The following is a 22,887-nucleotide window of genomic DNA, read 5'->3' on the forward strand; positions in this document are numbered from 1 at the left end:
TCCTAACTTCAGAAGACCAAACTTTTTATATGTACTCTGATCTCTCACCCCCTTCTCCCCTAAAGCAGTTTGAAGCAGTTTTCTAGCATTATTTTTTTCATCTACAAACATTTCAGTGTTCATGTGTAAAGGATTAAGGAATATTTATAAAAATAAAGCCTGTGGTAGTATATACTTTAAATCCTAGCATCTGAGAGGCAGAAATTCAGCCTGTTCTAGATAGAGTTCCAGGCCAGCCAGCAGAACATAATGAGAATGAGGGGGAGGAGGGGGGAGAAAGAAGAAGAAGGAGGAGGAGGAGGGAGAGGAGAGGAGAAGGAGAGAGTGAGGGAGGGGGAGAGGAAAGGAAGAGAAGAGAAGAGTGTTTTAGAGCATCCTCCCTGGGATCAGTTCAAGTAAGTCTCATATATAGTGAGCTTGATGCCAGCTTGGGATATGTGAGACCTTAGTTCCAAACAAAACAAAAACAAAACCATAATTTTTTTCCTTTCTGTATTTTGCCAAGTGTATTTTAATGTTTCTTGGTTCTAGAGTATAATTTCTGAAAACTGTTTGAGGCTTGGTCAGATTCACCTCAGGTGTTTTTGTTGTCTTTCAAATGTGCTTCATAGATGATATTGTAAATCTCATATTGAATTAAGATACGAAGCACAGGCTGTCTTTTTATCATTTTAAGATTAACTGATGCTTGCCAGTGCTGGTGCAGGCCTTTAATCCAGCAGGAAGGCGGAGGCTGGCGGATCTCTATGAGTTCAAGGCCAGCTAGTACTAGGATAGCCAGAGCGACACAAGAAACTCTCTCAAAAGAACTAACAGTTCTGGTAACATTTCAATACTGGCTTTGGGGTTTATCAGACTTTAAATCATCCCCCAGAGGAGTAATTTACAAACTTGAGACCTCTAAGCTTTTTAAATGTGCTTATTGTTAAAATGGACCCAATGAGGTCTGGTTTTTGTTTTTGTTTTTTTTTTTTCTGGTTATAAGAACATATTTAGGAACTATCATCATGAATATATGAGTGTTTTGAGTTGGAAATTATTAATAAAATAAAACTATTGGGGCTGGAGAGATGGCTCAGTGGTTAAGAGCACTGGCTACTCTTCCAGAGGACCTGGGTTCAATCTCCAGCATCCATATGGCAGCATCCACAACTGTCTGTAACTGCAGTACCAAGATATCTGACACCTACATACCAGTGCACATAAAATAAAATTTAAAAACTATTAAAAAATTATTGAGACTAGCACCTGAGAGAACAAGAGTTTATTTATTAAATGAGAATCTTCTGGTGAGAAAACTCACTTTGTGAGTGAGTGTGGATCTTGTGGTAGATTCTAGGGCTCTAACACAGGTCGTCAGGGCGGTGCCAGGCCCTTTATCCACTGAGCCATCATCTCTTTCTCTCCCCCACCCGCCATCTTTCTTTCTTTCTTAACTTCTCTTCCTCTTCCTCCTCTTCCTTCTCTTTTCCTTCCTCCTCCTCCTCCTCCTTCTTTTTTGCAGGTAAAATCTCTTGTTGGGTCCCAGATCTTGCTGATTAGAACAGGCTGGCTGGCCAGCAGCCCTCAGAGATCCTCTTGTCTCTGTCTCTCCATAACGGAGATAACAAAAGCCTGCCACCATATCCTGGTTTTACCTGGGTACTAGGATTAAACTCAGGTCCTTAGGCTTGTGTGGCAAGTACTTAGCTGCAACCTAATTGATATTTATTCAATATCTGGTATAATCCAGATTGTAAAGCTGAAGATTCAAGTAATTTACAGGATAGACTATTTCATGAATCAGTAACTTTTCTAAATTCTCTGTGTTGTGTGCTAAGTGTAAGGAAGGCATGTTTTGAGAGAAATGTTTAGTTTTTGTCACGGCAAAGACTAGAAAACACTTGATTGCATAACCTGCAAGGTCATTAAGAGGGACTATGGTTTTATAAGCAGATATCTTTTGATGTGAGACAAGTATTTACATCACCTGTACTAAAACCATTTATACCCAATAGAAGCTGAAGGTAGTCCTATTGTAGTAGAAGAGACCAGTTGTGCTTACTGTTCTAACTTTCCTCACTTATAAAATAGAACACTAAGGAATTCTGTAAAGATTCGGGCTTATCGGTGGGAACAGATCCTAGAGTTCCCACTGTCTCCCATCATGTGTTCGACTATCGTCAGTGCGGAGACAAGCTTCGGCAGTGGCAGGGCTTCTGCAGAGCTAACTACTTTGTCCAGGTCACCCCAGACACCACCCCTGCTTCCACGCGCAAGACCTGAGCCTTTGCTGCTCTCTCTCTGGAGAGTGCGGCTCAGGGTCTGCTCCTCCTATCCTGGAGGTCTCCTGGAGACCTTGGTCACCAAGAGGCTTGAGGACACAGTAACCCCTGAGCTGGGCTCATCTTCCAGGGAGCAAACCTACAGGCATCAGTCAGCACCCCTGGCTAGAGCCCTGCGGGGTTGGGGTGGGGTGAGGTGAGCAGAAAGTGTCTTCAAGGTAGAAAGCCTTGTGCCTTTAGGCTACAGTTCCCACGTGAGCTTTCCCACAGGGAAACTTAGAGCAGGAGGAAGGTGGGAACCGCTCTGGCCGCCTGTGGGTTCCTGAAGTTTTCTAGTTATCCACAGAGGGTAGCGTGAAGGGAGCAGATGAGGATGATGGGATTCAGTTGAAGGTGCCTGGTTAGTGCTGTTAATTGTCATATATATATATTTATTTATTTCTTGGAGTAAAAATTTTAAATAAACGGCATCATTGTTTTAAAAAAAAGATTGGGGCTTATATAGGTACTCATCTGAAGCTAGCATTACTGCATTTCATAGAGTACTTCATTGGGATATGTTGTAACAGACAGAATTTTGGTAGGGAGTGTATATGTTCCTTAATTGCTGCAAGTACAGGTAGAACACAGAAACCTTCTCTGGAATGAACTAGATTTTTGATCTCATGGATTGGTGGCAAACAGGGAATTCTTTGTGGCTGGCAGTTTTGGTCATAGTGTTATTTTCAATATTAGGTTATAGTTTCCTGGTCAGTGGACTTCTTCCCTAAGAACAGTTTTAGATTGATGCTTCTTACGAACATTGCCTTTTATATCATGAGTCTATTGCCAGCTAACCTTTTTTTTTTTTTTAAATGGGGAAGTGTTGACTAGGAGTCGAAGAGAGGCCAAGAACAAAAGTGACAGTAGGACAGCTACGCAGACTGCGCTGGACATTGGCAAGTAAGTAGCCACACTGCATTCATCGAATTCCCATCTAACACACCCTCACTTGGACCAGGTGTCTCCCTGCATTGTTTGATAGCCTGAATTCTTTCTTTCTTTTTTGTTTTTGTTTTTGTTTGTTTGTTTGTTTGTTTTTCCGTTTTTTGAGACAGGGTTTCTCTGTGTGGCCTTGGCTGTCCTAGACTCGCCTTGTAGACCAGGCTGGCTTCAAACTCACAGCAATCAGCCTGTCTCTGCCTCCTAAGTGCTGGGATTAAAGGCATGTGCCACCACTGCCCAGCTTGTTTTTTGTTTTTTGTTTTTTGACACAGGGTTTCTCTGTGTGTATCCCTGGCTGTCCTGGACTCACATTGTAGACCAGGCTGGCCTCAAATTCACAGGGATCCACCTGCCTCTGCCTCCCAAGTGCTAGAATTAAAGGTGTGAGCTACCATGCCTGGTAAATTTCTTTTTCTTATTAATAGTTTATTTCAGTGTACATTGTTCATCTGTTCCTTTTCAGTACATTAAAAATGATCCTGCTACTGTACTATTCTTAGATTTCTGTTTTCTTTGAATTTATAAATTGGTGTTTGGTGCTTTGGGGAAGCAGTGAGCATTTTGCAATGTTATAATATAGAAACTGAGTTGCAAGAGGTTGAGCAATATAGAAGACTTTTTTGTGATATGGGTATAGCTTGACTAAGAGCAATTCTGAGAGTCAGGTAAGAATGCTGCCTCCTGAAAACAGAGCCATCTCCAACAGTTACAGTGGTGAGGTATTGGGTGGGAGCTTTTGTCCTTAATGGTTCCTGCTTCACAAATATGTCTGTCAGATAGACTGTGCCAAAAGGCTGAAGATGATGCTCCAGTGTTATAGAGAGTGTTGGGTATCTGTTCAGGCAATAAACTGTCTCTGTCATTTTTTTCATTTTGGAAGCTGCTAACCTGCCCTTCCCTTTTACTCAGGTAGTTAAGTTTATTCCTTCTCAAGTCTCTGATGGGGTTGAAGACCAGATAGTTAATTTAAAAATTTTAAGATTAGTTGTTTAGGAATTAAAAAGATACTTTTAAGTTTAGATAGATACTTTTAGGTTGATGGATTTGAGCTTTAACAGATGTTGATTTAGGTTAAAAACTTTAGATTTACCAAGATAGAATAGATAATATTTTCTACAAAGTTGCCAAATACATTTTGATTAAAAATTATGTGTGTAAGTCTTACCTATTGGTTTTTATAATTTTTCATAATTGTACTTACTGTATATAAAAAATGGCCTTTTTATTTGAACAGAAAAGGGGAAATGTTGGGGGATGTATTTTGATGTTAATTACTGCTTTCTTTCTGTGACCCACCTTTTGCTTAATAAAAAACCATCCCACCTGGGCAGGGCAGGAGATAGGTGGGGCTTAGAGAGAGAGGAATTCTGGGAAGATAGAGAGCCACCAAGAGGAGACCTGAAGTGAAGAGAGGAAGGCTGCCATGGGTTAGCTGGAGAAGCACATGGCCTGCGGTGTGGATGGAGAATCCAGCTTAGATGAAGAACATTAACAAGTATTTGGGATTATGGATGGGCGGTAGCTTGATAGAAGTTATTAGAAGCAGATGGCATGGGATTGAGACGGGGATCCCATGCCTGCCCCACTATGGAAGGCAATTTAGAGGATTGATATCTGCCCTGCCCCAGGTTAACTAAGGCTATCTTAAAATATAACAAGTGTCTGTGTCTTGATTGATTGCTAACCGGGCCTATAGATACTGATAATACAGATAAATTTTAAAAACAATAGGGTTTTGTTGTTGTTTTTTATTGGTTTTTATTTTCATTAAAACTTACTTTTCTCTTTTGGACTGCAAATTTATGTTTAATTGATTATCCTGTTTTTCTCCCTATTTCCCATTTGAAACCTCTTACATTCCTACCCTCCACCAGATGGCTAGCATTCTGTCCTAAGTTAGAAACTATAAAGATATAGTTATTGGGTATTGTGGGCAATATCATTTCCATATATTGATTTTTTACTTGCTTGAGTAGTTATATCATGAAGCAAATTGGTAACTGAAGTGACCGTACAGTGACACTGTGTTCCAGTTACTTCCACATCACAGATGTGTACCAGACCTCATAAGGAAATGACCAAATTAGCTTGATCTACTCTGTCCCCTATTTGATGATCTTGGTTAGTGGAACAGCAGAGATGTCCTGTACAAATGTAACTGAGCTTTCAGAGCATTCTTTTAGACTGTTTGAGTAACTCAGTGACAGAACAGGTATATAAATGTGTGTGTATTCACTTTATATCCCAAATGCAGCCCCTTCCCTCCCTCCTCTAAAACTTTATTTTCATTAAAATATAATTTTTCTCTCCCTTTCCCCTTTCCAACTCCTCTCATGACCCTTTCTCACTACTTCTCAAATTCATATTCTCTTTTCTTTATTATTGTACGTGCAAGCATAGTAACATAGTACACACATGTATAATATAAATAACAACCTGCTGAGAATTTCAGGATTAACTTGTATGTATATGATTTTTGAGCTGACCACTGGTATTGGATGGCCAATTAGGGGGCTTATCCCTGGGAGAGACTAATTCTTCATCTCTCAGTAGTCATTAGTTGATTGGATTAGTTCTTTGTGTAGGAGCAAAGGTCCTTGTGAGATTTTCCCTTTACATATTAACATGTTTGTTGGTGGTGTCCTATTGTTGAGATATAGTAAGTATAGCTTTGAGGAGACACATTTTTACAGCAAAATTCTTTACTGTAGTTCTTAAAAATCTTTCTGCCTCTGGGCAGTGGTGGCGCACGCTTTTAATCCCAGCACTCAAGAGGCAGAGGCAGGCGGATCATTGGGAGTTCAAGTCCAGCCTCCTCTACAAAGTAAGTCCAGGACAGCCAAGGCTACACAGAGAAACCCTGTCTCAAAAAAAAAAAATAAAATAAAAAATAAATAAATAAATAATTTTTTTCTTTTTGTCCCCTCGTCTATGATGTTCCCTGAGCCTTAGGTTCAAGAGTTTGGTGCTAGGCTCCCACAATTAATTCTTCTCTGTAGTTTGACTAGTTATGATTTTCTGTAATGATCTCCATTTAAAAACCAATGTGTGAAAACTTTAAGCTTATACATATTACAGAAGTCCCATATAATGTTTGGTTCATTTATACATTGTGTAACATTAAAAACCCTTTCTTCTAGCTGTTAAAATGTAACCACCTCACTATATGATAGTAAACCAGAACTCCCTACTGCTATCTGTCTGTAACTTAGTTACAGTCAATAACTTTTTCCTGTTCTTCCTTCTGGGATCTTACTTTAGTATGGATTGTAAAAGTAACTTATTCTCCTAACTAAGTTGTTATCTAGGAGGCTAACTGCCTCCTTCTGCTGACCCAGTCCTAGTCCTGGGAGCTTCTAACCTCTGTACAATCTAACCTAGGCCTAGAATGTTTTCAGCCTCTATGACTCACCCTTTCTTGTTCTTTCTGAGCTCTGGGCTGGGTGGTTCAACTGAGCTGTTCTGCTCAAATTCTTCTCCCAGCTGACTAATTTAATCTGGCTTCTTTCTGTGCCTGGAATTCCTTTTCTTGGCCTCAAACTAACTCAATATCTGCTCTAATCTGGCTTCTTCTCATGTTCTGGGTCGTTCGCTTTTCACTGGAGTTCTCTCTTTGCAACCCATCTCTCTATTACTGTCCTGGTAAAAACTGCCTCCTCCCTATGAAAAACTGCCTCTTAAATAGCTTCCCTTTCTCTTTTTTCTCTCATGAGAGTTGGGCATATCCTTTTCTGTCAAATCTTCTCTGATTCTTCACTTTTTCTGCTAGTCAATTAAACATCACTTTCAAGCATCGATGTTTCCTTCTACACACTAACTTTGCCCTTGTTTGGGATTAAAGGCATGTATCACCACGCCTGGATCTAAGCTCTTCTATTCCTGATAATTGCTCTGTACCAGGCTGGCCTTGAATTTAGATCTGTTTGCCTCTGTCTCCTGGATTAAAGGTGTGTTTGTATTCCAGCCAGATCACACAGACCTAGAAGATCTTTGGATGTGATCTCTTGCCAGAACAGCCATGTTCTGAGTTAACATTCCTCTATAATAGACCTTCCTTTTGGTCTATATCCCTCACATTGCTGCAGTTTGTGTTAACATCTCTGTGTTCTTGGACAAGCTGTTAGGATGCAGACACTTGTTTTCATTTTTGTTTATATTTAGACTCTGATAAGATGTGTCTAGATAGCACTAGCAGTATTAGCTGTGTAATGAGCACCTGATCTCATATGCCAGTCGTTACTGTAGAGACTCCGCCTATTTTATAACAGTGGAGTGGCATTGTTTTTCCTCTTCTCCCCACCACCCCTTCAAGGGCTAGAAATTGAATCCAGGACCTGATATGTACTAAGCAAGCAGTTAACCACCAAACTATGCCCTCAACCCCCCCCCCTCTCTCTCTCTCTCTCTTTTTTTTTTTTTTGGTTTTTCGAGACAGGGTTTCTCTGTGTAGCCTTGGCTGTCCTGGACTCACTTTGTAGACCAGGCTGGCCTCGAACTCACAGCGATCCGCCTGCCTCTGCCTCCCGAGTGCTGGGATTAAAGGCATGCGCCACCACACCTTTCTTTCTTTCTTTTCCAAATAACAGTAAATTATATGTAACTAAGTCATGTAGCCAACAGTAACAAAGTCAAACTCTGCCTCACTTTAAATGTCCAGGCCTTCCTAAGGTGCTGCCATCTCTTATACATTAGGTTAGTCCAAAGGTTTTACTATGAGTTCTTAATCATGGCTAGCTTCAAACACACTTTATTAATCAAAGTAGTAACCGTTATAGTCAGTGCATTTTTGCTAATGAAAAGTATTTATTCCTATAGTGTAAAAATTCATGCTTCGGGATTTGAGGAACTTTTAAAAAGTATCTCTCTTCTTCTCCTCCCCCGCCCCCCATCCCCACTCCCTCCAATTCCCAAATACTTAATGCATTGTGTGAAGGTCAGCAGATAACTTGTAGCAGTTGAGTCTTCTACCACATGGGTTCCAGGGATTGAACTCAGGTCATCAGGCGTGATGACATGTACCTTTTACCCACTGAGAGCATTTTCCTTCAAAAAAGGTGGTCATGATGCTTGAGGAAGTGGTAGTTGATTGGTGGGAGGTCAGTTAAGTAAATAAAGCTGAGTTTTGTAGCCCAGTTTGTTCAACTTTTGAATGTTGGCTGTATAGTGTGTGATCTGTTGTTCTAAAGGTGAACTCGGGCTCTTTCTGTTAACCAGTGCTGGCTGGAGGCATTACAGCTCACAGAGAGACACATCTCATTAATTTGCTGAGCACAAATCTCAGATATAATGGTCTCACTGAATTCAGAAGCTACAGTGGATAAAACCAGCCAGCAGCAGACCACCAGACAGTGACTAGGACCTTGTTTTGGTACAAGCTTGGCTTTAGGAAGTGCCTTGGAGCTTCTTGGTCCAGCCATCACTAGTTGTCTTGCACAGTTGACTTTCTGTCGCATGTCACAATCTTAGTAAGAAATGGTTCGTTGTTCTGTAGAGGAAGAAGAATGAGGATTCAAAACAACTTTAACTATTTTTTTCTTTTGCCTCAGTCATGAGGCACCTACTCATCAAACTTTTTTTTTGTTTTGTTTGGTTTTGTTTTTTTGAGACAAGGTTTCTCTGTGTAGCCTTGGCAGATCTAGACTCACTTTGTAGACCAGGCTGGCCTCAAACTCAGAGTGATCTGCCTGCCTCTGCCTCCTGAGTTGCTGGGATTAAAGGCGTGAGCCACCACACCCAGCTTCTATCAAACTTTTTAACCTTGCAATTTGGTTTCAAATGCTTCAACAACTTGCATGATCCACACTGAGTTCTTTGTCAACTTCTTGAGTCAAATAAGAAAATCCGCTTCATTGAGTGCTCTCTGGTGCTCACTGTCAGCTTCTTGTAGCTGGCCAGTAAGCTCCTTACCTTCAAAGCTCTTGTCTTCTTTGCAGACTGTCTTGAACCACCATGGTACTGCATGCTCATTATCAGTTCCTGTTGATGCTGTAAAATGCCTCAACTGTTTTACCACCTATTTTGCCAAATAAGAAAACTGTTCAGTTTTGTTTTTTTGTTTCACATTATTTCCATAGTCTAAAGTAAATATAAATAGTAAATAATAAGTAATTACCAAAAAAAAAAAACAGTGAAAAATGTGCATTAAAATGATGTATATAGCATAACAACATTTACTTAAGAATGTATTCTAGTATTAAATGATAAATTTCCACAGTGTAGAAAACAAAATTACTAATTGACAAACTGTGAAGATATACTAATCTAACTTTTCTTATAAGGTAGAGTTTTACTTGCTTTCTTGTAGATAATTGAGTAGTCTGAGATGTTATTTCTGTTATTTTAATGTCGTTTAGAGAAAATCTTCCATAGAATTCTTCTGTTGCCATAGTTACTGAGTAGTAATGGTCAGAAAAGGAAGTTTAAGATAGCATGTTTCAGAAAGTTTACAATGAACTTATGTATCAGCTGTGATACATAAGCTGATGAGTTTTGATATTAATTAGCTGCAAGGAGAATAGCTCTTTTCTAATGGGGCTGAAGAAGTAATTGAGAAATTATGTTGAAAGGTACTAACCCAAGAGGAAGTAGTTAATAAGCATTCTTCACCAGCTCCCACATTTTGTGGTTTCGTTGACACTTTAAGAGCACACTTTTTTTTCTTTCTCCAAACAATTTTGTTATAAAAAGATGAAAATAACTGTTATGTGCAAAAGCTTCTGGCAGAGCCACATGTTTTAGTAACTTCCTACTTGATGTGTCAGGTTATAGAGTTAAGGCAGTTAGCATATAGGCAGACTTGATTTACTAATCAAACAAATTCATCCACTATGGTAAAACTATCATTATTGATTTAATGCTTTCTGTGCTCCCTTTTCTGTCGAAATTTTAGCTTCTTTTTGAAGAAATGATTACACTTAATTTCAGAAGAGTTTGACAGACTGCTTCATGTCTGAGGAGCAATCAGCATTGTTTGAGATAGTTAGAGCAGCTGATTCCATTACTATCCCACTGCTGCAACAGCAGGATACAAAGACACAGCCAGGGAAGCTGCTAATCACTTAGTCCTTAGGATTGGCACAGGGTTAGTTTTATTGGTGATCCTACTGAGTGAATCTGCATTGGTTGACAAGTCTCCTCTGCAGAGATTTTTGAGATGTAAAAAGACAATTTGAGACATTCCAAGAGCCCAGAGGCAAAAGCAAATCTTAAAATTGCCTCTCTCCCCCTCCCCCTCTTCTGATTACCCAGGAGGGAGAAGTGTTATCTATGTAAGTCCCTGGTTCCACTGGGAGAGTATCACTGTCATGTAGAGGCCTGTCTCCAGCTTGCAAGGGTGGACAGAGGAGATGAGACTGGAGGAAGTAGGAGAGCAACAGTGCGTGCAGCTGTGGAGGGGAAACAGCAGCAGCGACTAAAGAAGTCAAAGGTAAGTGTGCAGTGTTTTAGGAAAAGCAATAATTCTGTTCTGACTTTTTCCTCCTTTCCCTCTCTTCTATTTGTCTTGATACAAGGTTTGTGCTTATAAAGGTTTGTATATAGTAATGAATTTTGCCTTGGGATTAAGACAGAAATTTCCAACAATTTCTGAAATGGCCCTAAACATATACCTGCCAGTTTGTAGTATGCATTTGTGTGAGGTAGTGTTTTAGCATTGATGATAATAAAATCAAAATATCAGTCAACTTTGAGAAGCACTGAAGATGCTCTGCTTTTTTTGTTGTTGTTTGTTTGCTTGTTTGTTTTGTTTTATTTTTTGAGACAGGGCTTCATTGTGTAGCCTTGGCTGTCCCAGCACTCACTGTGTAGATCAGACTGGCCTCAAACTCACTGAGATCTGCCTACCTCTGTCTCTGGAGTACTGGGACTACAGGTGTGCACCACTGTGCCCGGCAATGCTCTGCTTCTTACAGTGTCAAATATTCAGCCAGGATTTAATTCTCATGTAAAAATAAACAAGTATGGCTGGAGGTTTGGTTTAGAAGGTAGAATGATTGCCTGGCCTGAAAGAAACCCTTGCAACATGTAATACTGAGCACAGTGATACACACTTATAATTATGGCACTTGGGAGATAGAAACAGGAGGATCAGAAGTTCAGTCATCTCCAACTATGTTCAAGTTCAAGGCTAATTTGGGTTACATGAGACCCTATCTTAAAAACCAAAGCAACAAATACTAAACTATACCACAGACACATCTGTTTCATTAGTATGCACATTTGCTATTTATTTATTTATTTATTTATTTATTTATTTATTTATTTATTGTGTGTGTGTGTGGTTTTTTGAGACAGGGTTTCTCTGTGTTAGCTTTGACTGTCCTGGACTCATTTTGTAGACCAGGCTGGCCTCGAACTCACAGCAATCCGCCTGCCTATGCCTCCCAAGTGCTGGGATTAGCACATTTGCTCTTATCTTTAGTAGATAGTAAAATTATATATATTTCAAAGAATTGTTCTTAAATAATTTTAATTATGATTTATTATCAATAGATGTTTGATTTTATTGATTTTATATACCTATATATCCAAGGTTATGTAAAAGTTTCTCAGAGGAGAAGGGGTCCCAAGTCGAGTAAGAAGCCTTGCTGTATTGGTGGTCGAGCATGTCAGTACTCCCACCACTAATGGAGCAGGAGGAGGAGGATCACAGCAAGTGTGAGGCCATCCTCATCGAAGTAGCTCCACCTCTACCATCTGCTCCCCAACCTGAAAACACCATCATTATTATTATTTGTATCATATAAATGTACAAATGGTCATTTAACCATTATCTTATTATTGACATTTATATTGTTTCCTAATCTTTCTGTGTTTATAAGACTGTTTAAAACAGTCTAAGGTCTAGTATAGGCAAGCTTCTGTAATCCTAGCATTCAGGAGGTGTGAGAATTTGAGGGCCAGTTCTGCATACATAGTGAGTTTTAGACCAACTTTAGAGAGGTAGTGAGACCCTATCTAAAAAGCAAACACTACAACAATCCCCAATAAAACAATAAAAATAAAACAGAATGACAATAATTTTAAGGTGAGGAAAAATACCATTAATCTGTTTTTTAACTACCAGTTATATCCTGAAGTGTAAGTGAACATTTCAACATCTTTTGAAATATTACATCAAATTGCTTTTTAGAAAATGTAGAGAATTCATGTCCCCACTGATAGGAATACTTGTGAAATAACTTCTGAATCCCTTCTGTGTCTAGGTTTTAGAAATTACAGGGTGTCGTTCCTGGTCTGTAGGAAAATGGATCTTAAGTATTTTCTGAGCCTTGTGATGAGAGATCAGAAAGAGCAAGTCTTGATTTAGTGACCAAGATAAAGCAGCAACAGTGTGTTCAAGAATTATTAGCATACTAACCACTTATACAGTAGGGCAGGGAAACCAAACCATTCTCCTCCATCTGGAGAATGGAAATGACATCTCTATGAATCAGATGATTTAAGACATTTTGATTGCATGTATGTCTGTGTAGCACTTGCATGCCTAGTGCCACAGAGGCCAGAAGAGAGTGTTGAGTCCCCTAGAATTGGGTTGCAGAAAGTTGTAAACTGCCATGTGGGTGTCTGGAATCAAACCTGGGGCCTCTGGAAGAGAAGTGAGTACTCTTAATCATTGAGCTTCCTCTCTAGCTTCTGAATCAGATGATTTTGGAGTTGAGGATTTGTTGTTGTTGTTTGTTTGTTTGTTTTTGGTTTTTTGGTTTGGTTTGGTTTTTCAAGACAGGGTCTCCTTGTGTAGCCTCGGCTGTTCTGGACTCACTTTGTAGACCAGGCTGGCCTCAGAACTCAAGCAATCTGTCTGCCTCTGCCTCTGCTGGGATTAAAGGTGTGTGCGTACACGCCCAGCTGTTATTTGTTTTTGAGACCAGGTTTCTCTTTGTAGCCTTGGCTGTCCTGGACTTGCATTGTAGACCAGGCTGGACTCACAGAGATCTGCCTGCCTCTGCCTCCCTGAGTGCTGGGATTACAGTCATGTGGCAGCACATAAGGCTTGGTTTGTTTTTTGTTTTGTTTTGTTTTGTTTTTTTAGATTTACTTTTATTAATTTTAGTTATGTCTGTGTGAGAGTATGTGCTCATAGTGCAGTGCCCTAGAAGGCCAGAGGTTAGAGGCCTGAAAATCCCCTTGGGACTGGACTTACAGCCAGTTGTGAGCTGTCAGATGGGTGTTGTAAACTGACCTCTAGCCCTCTGGAAGAGCGTGCTCTTACCCACTGAGCCATCCCTGTAGCCCATAGGTGCTTCTTTAATGTAATTTGTGGGCTAATTTGATTTGATGCTGAAACCATCCTTGAGTTTCTTTCTTTCTATTTCTCTTTTTTTCTTTTTTCTTTCCTTCTTTCTTATACGATCTCCCTGTGTAGCCTTGACTAGCATGGAACTTGTATGTAGGCTAGGCTGCCCTTGAACTCAGAGATCTAACTGCTTCTACACCTGGAAAGTTGTGTTTCTGACATGGTGCTTTTTTCTCTTCATTACAGTTTGCTGTTTTTCTCATCTGCTCTCATTTATTATAAAGCAAAAGATTAGCTTAGTCCCAGCTGTGGCACCACATTTATGTTCTGGGAAGGATTTGATCTGTCCTAAGCCAGTTGTGTTTAAATCTGTCTATGATGTAATCCTTCTTGTCTATTTTTCTCTGTCACAGGAAAAAGGCCACAGTCAAGGCCGACTCCTCAGTCTTTTGGAGCAGTCTGAGCACAGAACTACAGGTGAAGACTCCAAGACCAGTTTTCAGGGCTTCTGTCTAGGCCTTCCAATGAAGATAGCAACTGTTGACCTTCAGCTGATTGTTGGGAATAGATGGGTGAATTTTTTTGAGCCAATCAGTCAGCCTTTGAGATTTAATCTAGATCATCTTTTCCCCACAAAGGATGGGAAGATACCCTGTCTTACTCATCATGTGTTTAAGGTGGCTTTATAATGCCTAGAGTCAGGACTGCTAAACTGGGGAATGGTTCTAAATTGTAAAAAGTAGCACATGCTAGAACGTAGATCTTCTAAAGGAACTGTTATGGACATAGAGCTATTACTGCCTCTTCTGAATGTTTGCAAATCATTCATATGTTACCTTTAGTTTAGTGTCCCAATTTACATTCCTAAGGAATTGTAGGAGGTAATTCCTCTTTATGTCTCTAGTATTTAGGGAACATTAGAGTAGATTAATCAGGAACATTAGTAATAGTAACTTTACAGATTGCAAGGATTATTAACTAATAAAGCACTAAACATATTCCCTGGCTTTTGATGGGTGTTAGATGCTATTGCTACTATTGTTTCTATTAATTGCTATTGTTAAAATTTACCAAATGCAAATGGAACAGTAACTTTTTGCTCATTGTCTGTTTATAATATTTTGTTACCACCAAACAAATCTGTTTTGCTTTGTGATGACTGTAAAAAGAGCCTATCTTGTCGGGTGTGGTGGCGCATGCCTTTAATCCCAGCACTCGGGAAGCAGAGGTAGGCAAATCTCTGTGAATTTGAGGCCAGTGTGGTCTACAAAGAGAGTCCAGACCAACCAAGGCTACACAGAGAAAACCTGCCTCTAAAACAAACAACCAAACCAAACAAAAAAGAGCCTATCTTATATCCTGCTTCTAGATCACCAGGTTGTGAATCTCTTGGGTGGCAGATTTCCCCTGGCAGCCCTTATTGCCTGAGTCTAGATCTGAAGTAGAGTTAGTCAGAAATGATCCAGTCATGAGTGCTTACCTGCAGCTGAGCCTGTTGGATGTTAATGCTCACATCTCATGGGTCTGAGATTGGAGATCTGAACTTCTTCAATAGGCCTGATGAAAAGCACCAGACAGTGAGAAGCTGTGACTGCTAATGTTAGTACTTTTATCCCTCCAGGTGTAGAGAAAAAACCCAGGTCTTCAGAAGCAAGAACCTTCAGGTAAGTTGAGATATGCACTGAAATGTAGCTGTCAGCAGCTCTAGGAAGTGTGAGGGAGTTTCTTTGTGTAGAGTGATAGTTAAATAGAAATCACTGTGGAACTAAAGCAGTTCTTTAACTTGATGATCCTGCTGTGTCTGGGCTAAGAATTGGTTGGATAGCTGTATTAATGTTAAAGTAAGCAGAGTTATGTCTTACTTCTTTCTTCTTTTCTATTCCTATCCAAACCTGAATTCTAGCAGATTTTGGGTGGTTTGGGCATTTGGATCTGACTCCACAGTTTGCTTGTGTTTCCATGGCTTTAGGTTACGTAGTTTACTCAGTATACTCGTCTGTGAGAGCAGAGTGGTTGTACTTACACTGCTAGAGCATCACAGAAATTATTTGTACTAATATAACTTAAAGCTCCCACTGTGGTATATAATTGCTCATACTTGGTACTTAGTTGGCTAATATTAAACTTGAAACCAGACATAGTGGAACACATCTTTAATCCCAGTACACATAGGCAGAGGCAGATTGATCTCTGCGTTCATGGCCAGCTGCGTCTACATAGTGAGAATTTGTTTTCTAAATAAAGGCTGGGAGCTGGAGAGGTGGCTCAGTGGTTAAGAGTACTGGATGCTTTTCCAGAGGACCCAGGCTCAATTCCCAGCATCTACAGAACACACACACACACACACACACACACACACACACACACACACACACAATCTCACTTGAATTTTTCTTTCTGTCTAGGATGCCTTCACCAGAGGTGGAAGAGGCTGGCTGCAGCAGAGAGATGCACAGTTCACTCTCGCAGCTCAACTTAAATGAGTCTCCCATCAAGTCTTTTGTTCCTGTTTCAGAAGCTACAAATTGCCTCGTGGACTTTAAAGACCAATTTGCTTTCCGGTCGCGGGCCAAATCAGGCCGAGGAAGGAGGAGAAAATCTTGAATTTCTTGGGATTGGCAGTTGACCAGAACCATTATTATTGGGTCGCTTGTGTTCATTAAGTATAGTGGTCCCTAGTTTGTTGTGAGAGTTTTGAGCCTCCTGTTTTCACCTCCAGCACCCATTCAGCATCCTGGTTTTTATGTTTTATAAGATCTATTTAGACAACTGTGAATAGTGTTCTGTTTTATAACAGTCTGTTTGAATTTGCTTATAAAGTTTAAATATATTTATCTTTGTATGAAATCTAATTTCAGTAGATGGAGATTTTTTTCTTTTTTTCTTTCTGTTATAAGCTTTGGGGTGGGGGTATTTCAATTGAAGAGGTAGTTTTTTACTCATAAGCTGTGTGTTCCTGAATGAATTTCATTCCTAATCTGTGACAGACTACTCACATTCATTTAAATTGCACTGCACAATTCTGAACATTGACTGAACCTGGCATCACTGGATGTGCCCAAGGAATTGAATCCCACTACTATTATCCCTTTCATTCAGTGACCCAGGAGTTCATCTGGCTGTAGTCACCCACTTAGGAATTCTCAGCCAGGACCTGTAACCTTATAGAAATGTGACCTGCTATTCTTCCCTTGGAATTCTTAAGTGAACTCCATTGTATTAGTTTCTATGCATTTTTTTTCCTTCAAAGCACATTTACCAGTGGGAGTGCCAGGTACAGTTATCTGTTTAAACCAAAAATGTTATTTTGCTGCCAAAGGTCACATAGCAGCAGGCGCTTCTGTTTTGGGGGTAGTACTGAATAGTACACATTCTCTGCAGTGTTGTCCGAGCCCTTCCAGTGCAGAATAAAGATGTGCTTTATCCATAGTGCCCAGCTGGGCGCCAGAGTGAGAGACTCAAATAGCAGAAGTAATTGCCCAAGGGAGACAAGCAAGGGTGTAAAAGAGACAGCTTTGGCTCTAGCCGATAAACAGTTTAATGAAAGAGACGATAGGAGGTAGGTGTTGACCATTACAGGATCTTAGACCAGGAAAAATTAATACATTAACTTAGATGATTAACTTCTGACCTATCATATCTAAAGATCTTCTAAAAAGAAATATCTAAAGCTGCCTTATCTTTTTATTTTAAAATGAAAATGAGTGTGTACCACGCTGGGAAATTCATAAATAGCTCAATTGGAAGACCCAGTACAGAATTAAAACACTATGTCATAACCTTTGTATATAAACTCTTTGAGTTACTGTCAGGATGGAAAATACCTATTTGCACCACAGATAATGTCTTGCTCTTGGATAATATTGACATTGTGACCAGTATCATACATATAATACCTCCTTTTTTTCTTTGATCAATCACCATAGTCTAGCCAATATGTGTACCATCATTTGATCGTCATATAAACTCGTTATAACCAACTTTCAGATAAGGAAACAGATCAAGAACAAGTAAAAGCACTCCATTCATGGTAGTGAGACCACAGTCATGTACTCTTTATTTCTGAAGAAAATGTTGCTGCCACCTGACGCCTTTAATCCCAGCAGAAGCAGGTGGATCGCTGTGAGTTTGAGGCCAGCCTCGTCTACAAAGTGAGTCCAAGACAGCCAAGGCTACACAGAGAGACCCTGTCTCAAAAAAACAAAAAAGGTTGTACTTTCGACATCAGTATTGATAATTTGTTTTTCTTTGTTTCCTTCTAACGAAATGTGTACGATCTGTCCCATCACTATAACCCTCACTCATATCTCTCATTAGGAGGGAGATCTCTGTAAGTAGTATACTTTATGTCCCTTATATGGTGTCAGGGAAAGCTGCTTCTAAAGAAAGATTAGCTTACAGTTAAGCATGCTCTAGGGAATGTGGGCTGGTAGCTAGGGGCATGGATTAGCTAGACCAGGAGTTCTCAGCCTAAATGGGACTCAAGGAAAGAGAAGACCCCAAACCCCCAGAGCTGCCTTGAGGGGGGGGCTGTCTGTTTGTCCAATCTTCTGTCCTTGCTGTAGTCTGATGGGAGGTGCATTAGTATAAGAGCGAAGAGATAAATGAAGATTATGTCAGATCAACCCAGGTCTGCGCCCTGTTTCTGGTACAAGTTAGCTTCTCTGGGACTTAGCTTACTTGTCTGTAAAAAGGAAAACAAACAAACAAGAAGCCTTTAAGTCTTTTAAGGATTGACAAAATGTTTATAAAGACTCCAAACATTGCTACAAATGTAGTGGCAGCACCTGTTGCTAAGGTTACTCTGTTTTTGTATATCCTAAGTATTTGAGGGGTGGAAGGCCCAGAGAGGTGGTTTGCAGCCGCAAGAGGATGCATTTATCTTAGGAGTGAGCACCCTGGCATCTACCCAAGCAAGACCTGTGAGGACAGGAAGCCTGGGTCCTAGACGTTTAGCTCTCCTGGGGCCTCTGATTCTAAAAGATTGCCAGCTCATGGATAATTTTAAACTATTGCTGTAAAGTTGGGAAGGGAGAGACTTCTGTGTAATAACAGTCATTGTTGTGAACCTTCCTCTTGTCCTTACAGAGCCTTTATCAGAGGCTGGGCACTTAGCCTTCTAAGGGCTTTATTGCAAGCACTTGTAACTGTGTGAGGAGGTGTCTCCTGACTCATGTTGGTACAAGCTGGAAGTGCCAAGAACTAGTGCTCTAGTGCAGGTCTTGGACAGTGAAAATAGAAGTTGCGCCGGTTGTGGTGGCGCACACCAATAGGATTTGCTGAAGGAGGCAGAGGCAGGAGGATCACGAGTTCGAGGCCAGCCTGGACTACACATTTAAAAAAAGAGAAGTTGGAGTATATCAGTGACCCATTTTCTTAATGTCTCAGATAGAACAACTGGGACACAGTCTACCATTTTCTCAGGGATCCTCTTGTAGGGTTAGACTACCATAGCACCCATAGCAGCCTAAATGTGTGTGCTGTCTTGTCTTCTTTTTCTTGCTACCTCCCTTCCAATCCCCTCATGACTAGGTATGAGGCCCTTACCCTTGGGCTTGTGTAAGTGCAGGGTTAGCCCTTGCAAGAGCCTGAGAGGACTCTACACCCAGCAGTCTGTCTAGTTTACTGTCATCACCCTAATCCCAGCCCGAATGGAACCTTCTGAAGTACAGTATGTGGTTAGGTCTAATTCTGGGAAACCGAGCCTGGAAATAGACATCTTGGATCTACTTAAAAAGATAAAAATATGAGGGTTTTATAAGTTCCAGGCCAAGCCAGCCTCCGTATTGAGTTCCAGGACAGGCAGGCCTATGTAGGGAGACATAGTCTTAAACAAGACAAAGATAAGCATTGGATCACCCAGAAGTAGATCTAAGGAGTCTGACAGCTCTTGTCATTAGTATGAAGTAAGCTGGGCCTTTCACATCTTTTACTTCTCTCTTACTGCCTGCAAGGCTTGTTGGGATCCAATAAATTTACAGCAAGGGTGATGTCTTCCATGTTTATGGGTCTAAAGGAAATCCCATGGATCAGTTATATGTTTTATACATGGAAAATTCAGACTCAGGGCCAGCAAGATGGGTCATCAGGTAAAGTGCTTGCTGCGTAAGCATAATGACCTTGGTTGGTTCAATCCACAAAGTCCTCAGACCTCCACATGTTCACCCTGGCATATACAATCCCCCTACACACTCGTATCATATACACAGTATTAACGACATCAAAACCCCACCCAAACCTTCCACTCAGAAAAGTGGAAATGTTTCATAAATCAGTTGGGGAAATGGGTTGAGTTTGAGCCTAGGTCAGTTTTATGTCAAAGTTTATCCTGTCTGTATTGTCTCACAAACTGATTGATGACTCTGAAATTTTGAGTTTGGCATGGGCTTGTTGCCTGTGAGGCAAGGCAGCTTTGGCTTTAGGTTGATTTTAGCTAATGGGAGTTGGGGAGAGAAGGCAGGTAGTAGTAACTCGATGGAAAGTTGATTACCAGTGGGAAGATGGAACATCGTGGACACTCCGGAAGAGTGCTGAAAGCATGTGCACTAGAAGCAGGTAAGACGTTACTTTCTTGCTGTTTCCAAAGCCGTGGACTGTTGAGGTTGAGGGAGGGCTCTTCAGTTTAGCAGAAATTAACTGATACTCCATATCAGATCTAGAACGTGTTCCCAAGGCACTAAAGGTATCTAAGAAACATAAGAGCCCACAGTTGAGCAGGTAAGGTAAACAGAGGGGGCAGGAGAGGATCCCACTACTGCTGCTAACTTCTCTGCAATTTAAAGATGAAGGGAGAATAGATAAAACAAGTTGGAGAGGCCAGTGGTAACGGTAGGTCATTATAGACAAATGAACAGGAACAGAGACACAACAGAAGCAGTGCAGTGCCTGTGAGAGCTGTGAGGCGTATCCCAAAAAAGGGTATGGGAGACGATGGGGGAGCTGGCTCAAAGTACGGAGGGCCTGACCTTCCAGCCCAGCAGTGATATTCTAGTTTGCTATGTCGTGCTCTCCCATTCCATGGTTCCTTCTGAATGGGTGGAGACTGCACTAAGAAGTGTTGAGGGAACCTTGTCAGGATTTGACTTTTCCTCGTTGGCCAATGGCCATTGCGGTAAGTGCTGTGCCTCTGCTACAGACAGGGCTGGACCTCCAACCGTGCAGCCTTCTCCTTCACTGGCCTTGACTTTAGAAGGTTGCTGAGGCATATGTCTGTAATCCCAGGCAGAGGCAGGTGGATCTCTGTGAGTTTGAGGCCAGCCTGGTCTACAAAGAGTCCAGGACAGCCAGGGCTGTTATACAGAGAAACCCTGTCTCGAAAAACCAAAAAAAAAAAAGGAAAGTGCTGGGCATGGTGGCGCATGCCTTTAATCCCAGCACTTGGGAGGCAGAGGCTGGCACATCTCTGTGAGTTTGACGCCAGCCTGGTCTACAAAGTGAATCCAGGACAGCCAAGGCTACACAGAGAAACCTTGTCTATAAAAACAAAAACAAAAAACAAACCCAAACCAAACAAAAAAGTAAGAAAGAAAGAAAAGAAAAAAGAAAAACCAAGAAAGAAAGAAAGAAAAAAAAAAAGGACACCGAGTCTAGAGCCAGGATACCCGCTTCCAGGACCTTCAGAATCGTGCACAAAGTCATGAAAATAACTTGCTAACATGATGACTGCAACTGTCATGAACCGCAGTTGGCCTTTCATTTTCAGTTCCATATTCACTCAAAAGAGCTAAGGGGCTGGAGCCTCAGAGTCAGCACAGCCCTGTTATAGATGATGGTCAATTTGCCTTCCTCCACATCGTTCTTGACTTCCCTATCTTTCATAGCCTCTATGTCTGGTTGGTAACCAGGAAACTGCAGGAAGGGCTGTATCTGCCATGTTTATAGGTCTAATCACACCAAAGCTGCTACAGGAGCTGCCACTGCTTGCCTGTGTCCTGTGGAGGCTTCACTAATTGGATAATAGCGTGACTCTAAGCAGCCTTAAGTTTTAATGTACCTCCCAATTTGCCTGAGTTGTAACAGGCACTTAGAAGCTGCTTTTGTTAGGCATTGTGTCTGACTCCCGCTTGCTCTGCATGGACATGCTAACTATGCAAGAGGGTATGTCTCACCTATCCCTTTCTTCACAGCTGAAGTCACAAAGTTAAGTCATTGTTCTAAATCTTGGGTCATCTTGTATTCCACGAACAGCAAAGTCTGTCAGGATAGCACCTCTCAAATAATAATTATGATATCCAGACTAGCCTCCTTTGGATGCTAGACTACCTTATCACACTACCTTGCAGATAAGAGCTGAGAGTGATGGGTAGAACCACACCTTGATCAAGACTGCTAAAATATGTGTATCTCTTGACTGCCTCCAATTCTTTCACCATTTGAGCATAAAATTCTTCTAAGTACCCTAAAGAGAATTCTCAGGTCACTAGACACCTTCCCAATGCACACAGCTTTTCCTTATTACTCATTTCTTTAGTTGGTATATTGGGCATAGACACACACACACACACACACACACACACACACACACACAAACACACCCCTGTGGTTACAAAGTAGATTGCTGCAGTGTACCTAGGTTCCTATATTAGTGCCCCCAAGACTGCATTTCAGAACAGTTAGATGGAAAAACAATGTAGTGACCAGTAGATCCACAGAAGCTTAAGAACTTCCATCTTTAGAAGGGAAGCCCTCCAGACAAACCACTCACCCCTCCTTGCCTTACAGACTGAAGGCTAGACCCCTTGATCTGGCTGTCACTTCTTCTACCATGTCCCCCCATGGGCATCTTCGTTAGGTCCTGAGAGATGTACCCAAGTCTATGAAGACATCTGAATATACGACTTTTGGCTGCATACATGCTCTCTTCTTTGCGGAAGGACTTCGCCAGCTTGCCCTGCCCACTCTCCTGCAGAGTCACGATGGCCCTTCCTCTTCGGTTCCCACATTGCTTCTTGCACACTTCTACTTACTACATTCTGACAAGTTCCTTCTGCAACCACATATTTCCAGGTTGGTCTCTACTTCTTTCCAAGGAACGTAGCTCTTCAAAACTTAAGTGTTTATAAAACAGACAGAGCTCCTAGCATTGCGGAGAGAATATTTTGGAATTCCTAACCCAATTGGGGCCTCCAACTTTCCTGATCATCTTGCTTGTTTGTACCATGGCCTGCCCATTCTGGGCTCCTCTTAGGGTGTACTTGTAGGGAAGTACACTTTACTGAATTAGCATATGTCTGGTAAGTGGTGGCTGGAGAAGAAGGTGGAGCTTGGGGAGCTTATAACAAGTCAACCCTGAGTTTCACTTTTGAGTTCAGTCCAGGATCACTGTGGTCCTCATATTTGGGAGAAGAGCTGAGACCTGAGGAAGGTGGTCAACTTCTGTATCTCCAGGTAAGCATCTTCCTCTAA

General features: G+C 41.1%; 1 protein-coding gene and 1 pseudogene across 8 annotated transcripts in view; both read left to right on the top strand.

Moving 5' to 3' along the window:
- UIMC1 (ubiquitin interaction motif containing 1) overlaps positions 1-16,334 on the top strand; it is a 76,584-nt gene extending 60,250 nt beyond the window's left edge. For all 7 annotated transcript variants that reach the window (XM_084795768.1, XM_084795767.1, XM_084795771.1 and 4 more), the window contains 5 exons: positions 3,128-3,206; positions 10,497-10,674; positions 13,896-13,959; positions 15,104-15,146; positions 15,888-16,334. In XM_084795768.1, the coding sequence (XP_084651894.1) occupies positions 3,128-3,206; positions 10,497-10,674; positions 13,896-13,959; positions 15,104-15,146; positions 15,888-16,086 (563 nt within the window). In that variant the 3' untranslated portion in view covers positions 16,087-16,334. The remainder of the gene's footprint in view (positions 1-3,127; positions 3,207-10,496; positions 10,675-13,895; positions 13,960-15,103; positions 15,147-15,887) is intronic.
- The window catches only part of LOC311605065 (small ribosomal subunit protein uS2-like), a 986,626-nt pseudogene that overhangs the window by 414,564 nt on the left and 549,175 nt on the right, over positions 1-22,887 (top strand). The gene's annotated exons all lie outside the window — the stretch shown is intronic.

The sequence above is a fragment of the Acomys minous genome, assembly GCF_964271855.1.
Source record: "Acomys minous genome assembly, chromosome: 9".
NCBI lineage: Eukaryota > Metazoa > Chordata > Mammalia > Rodentia > Muridae > Acomys > Acomys minous.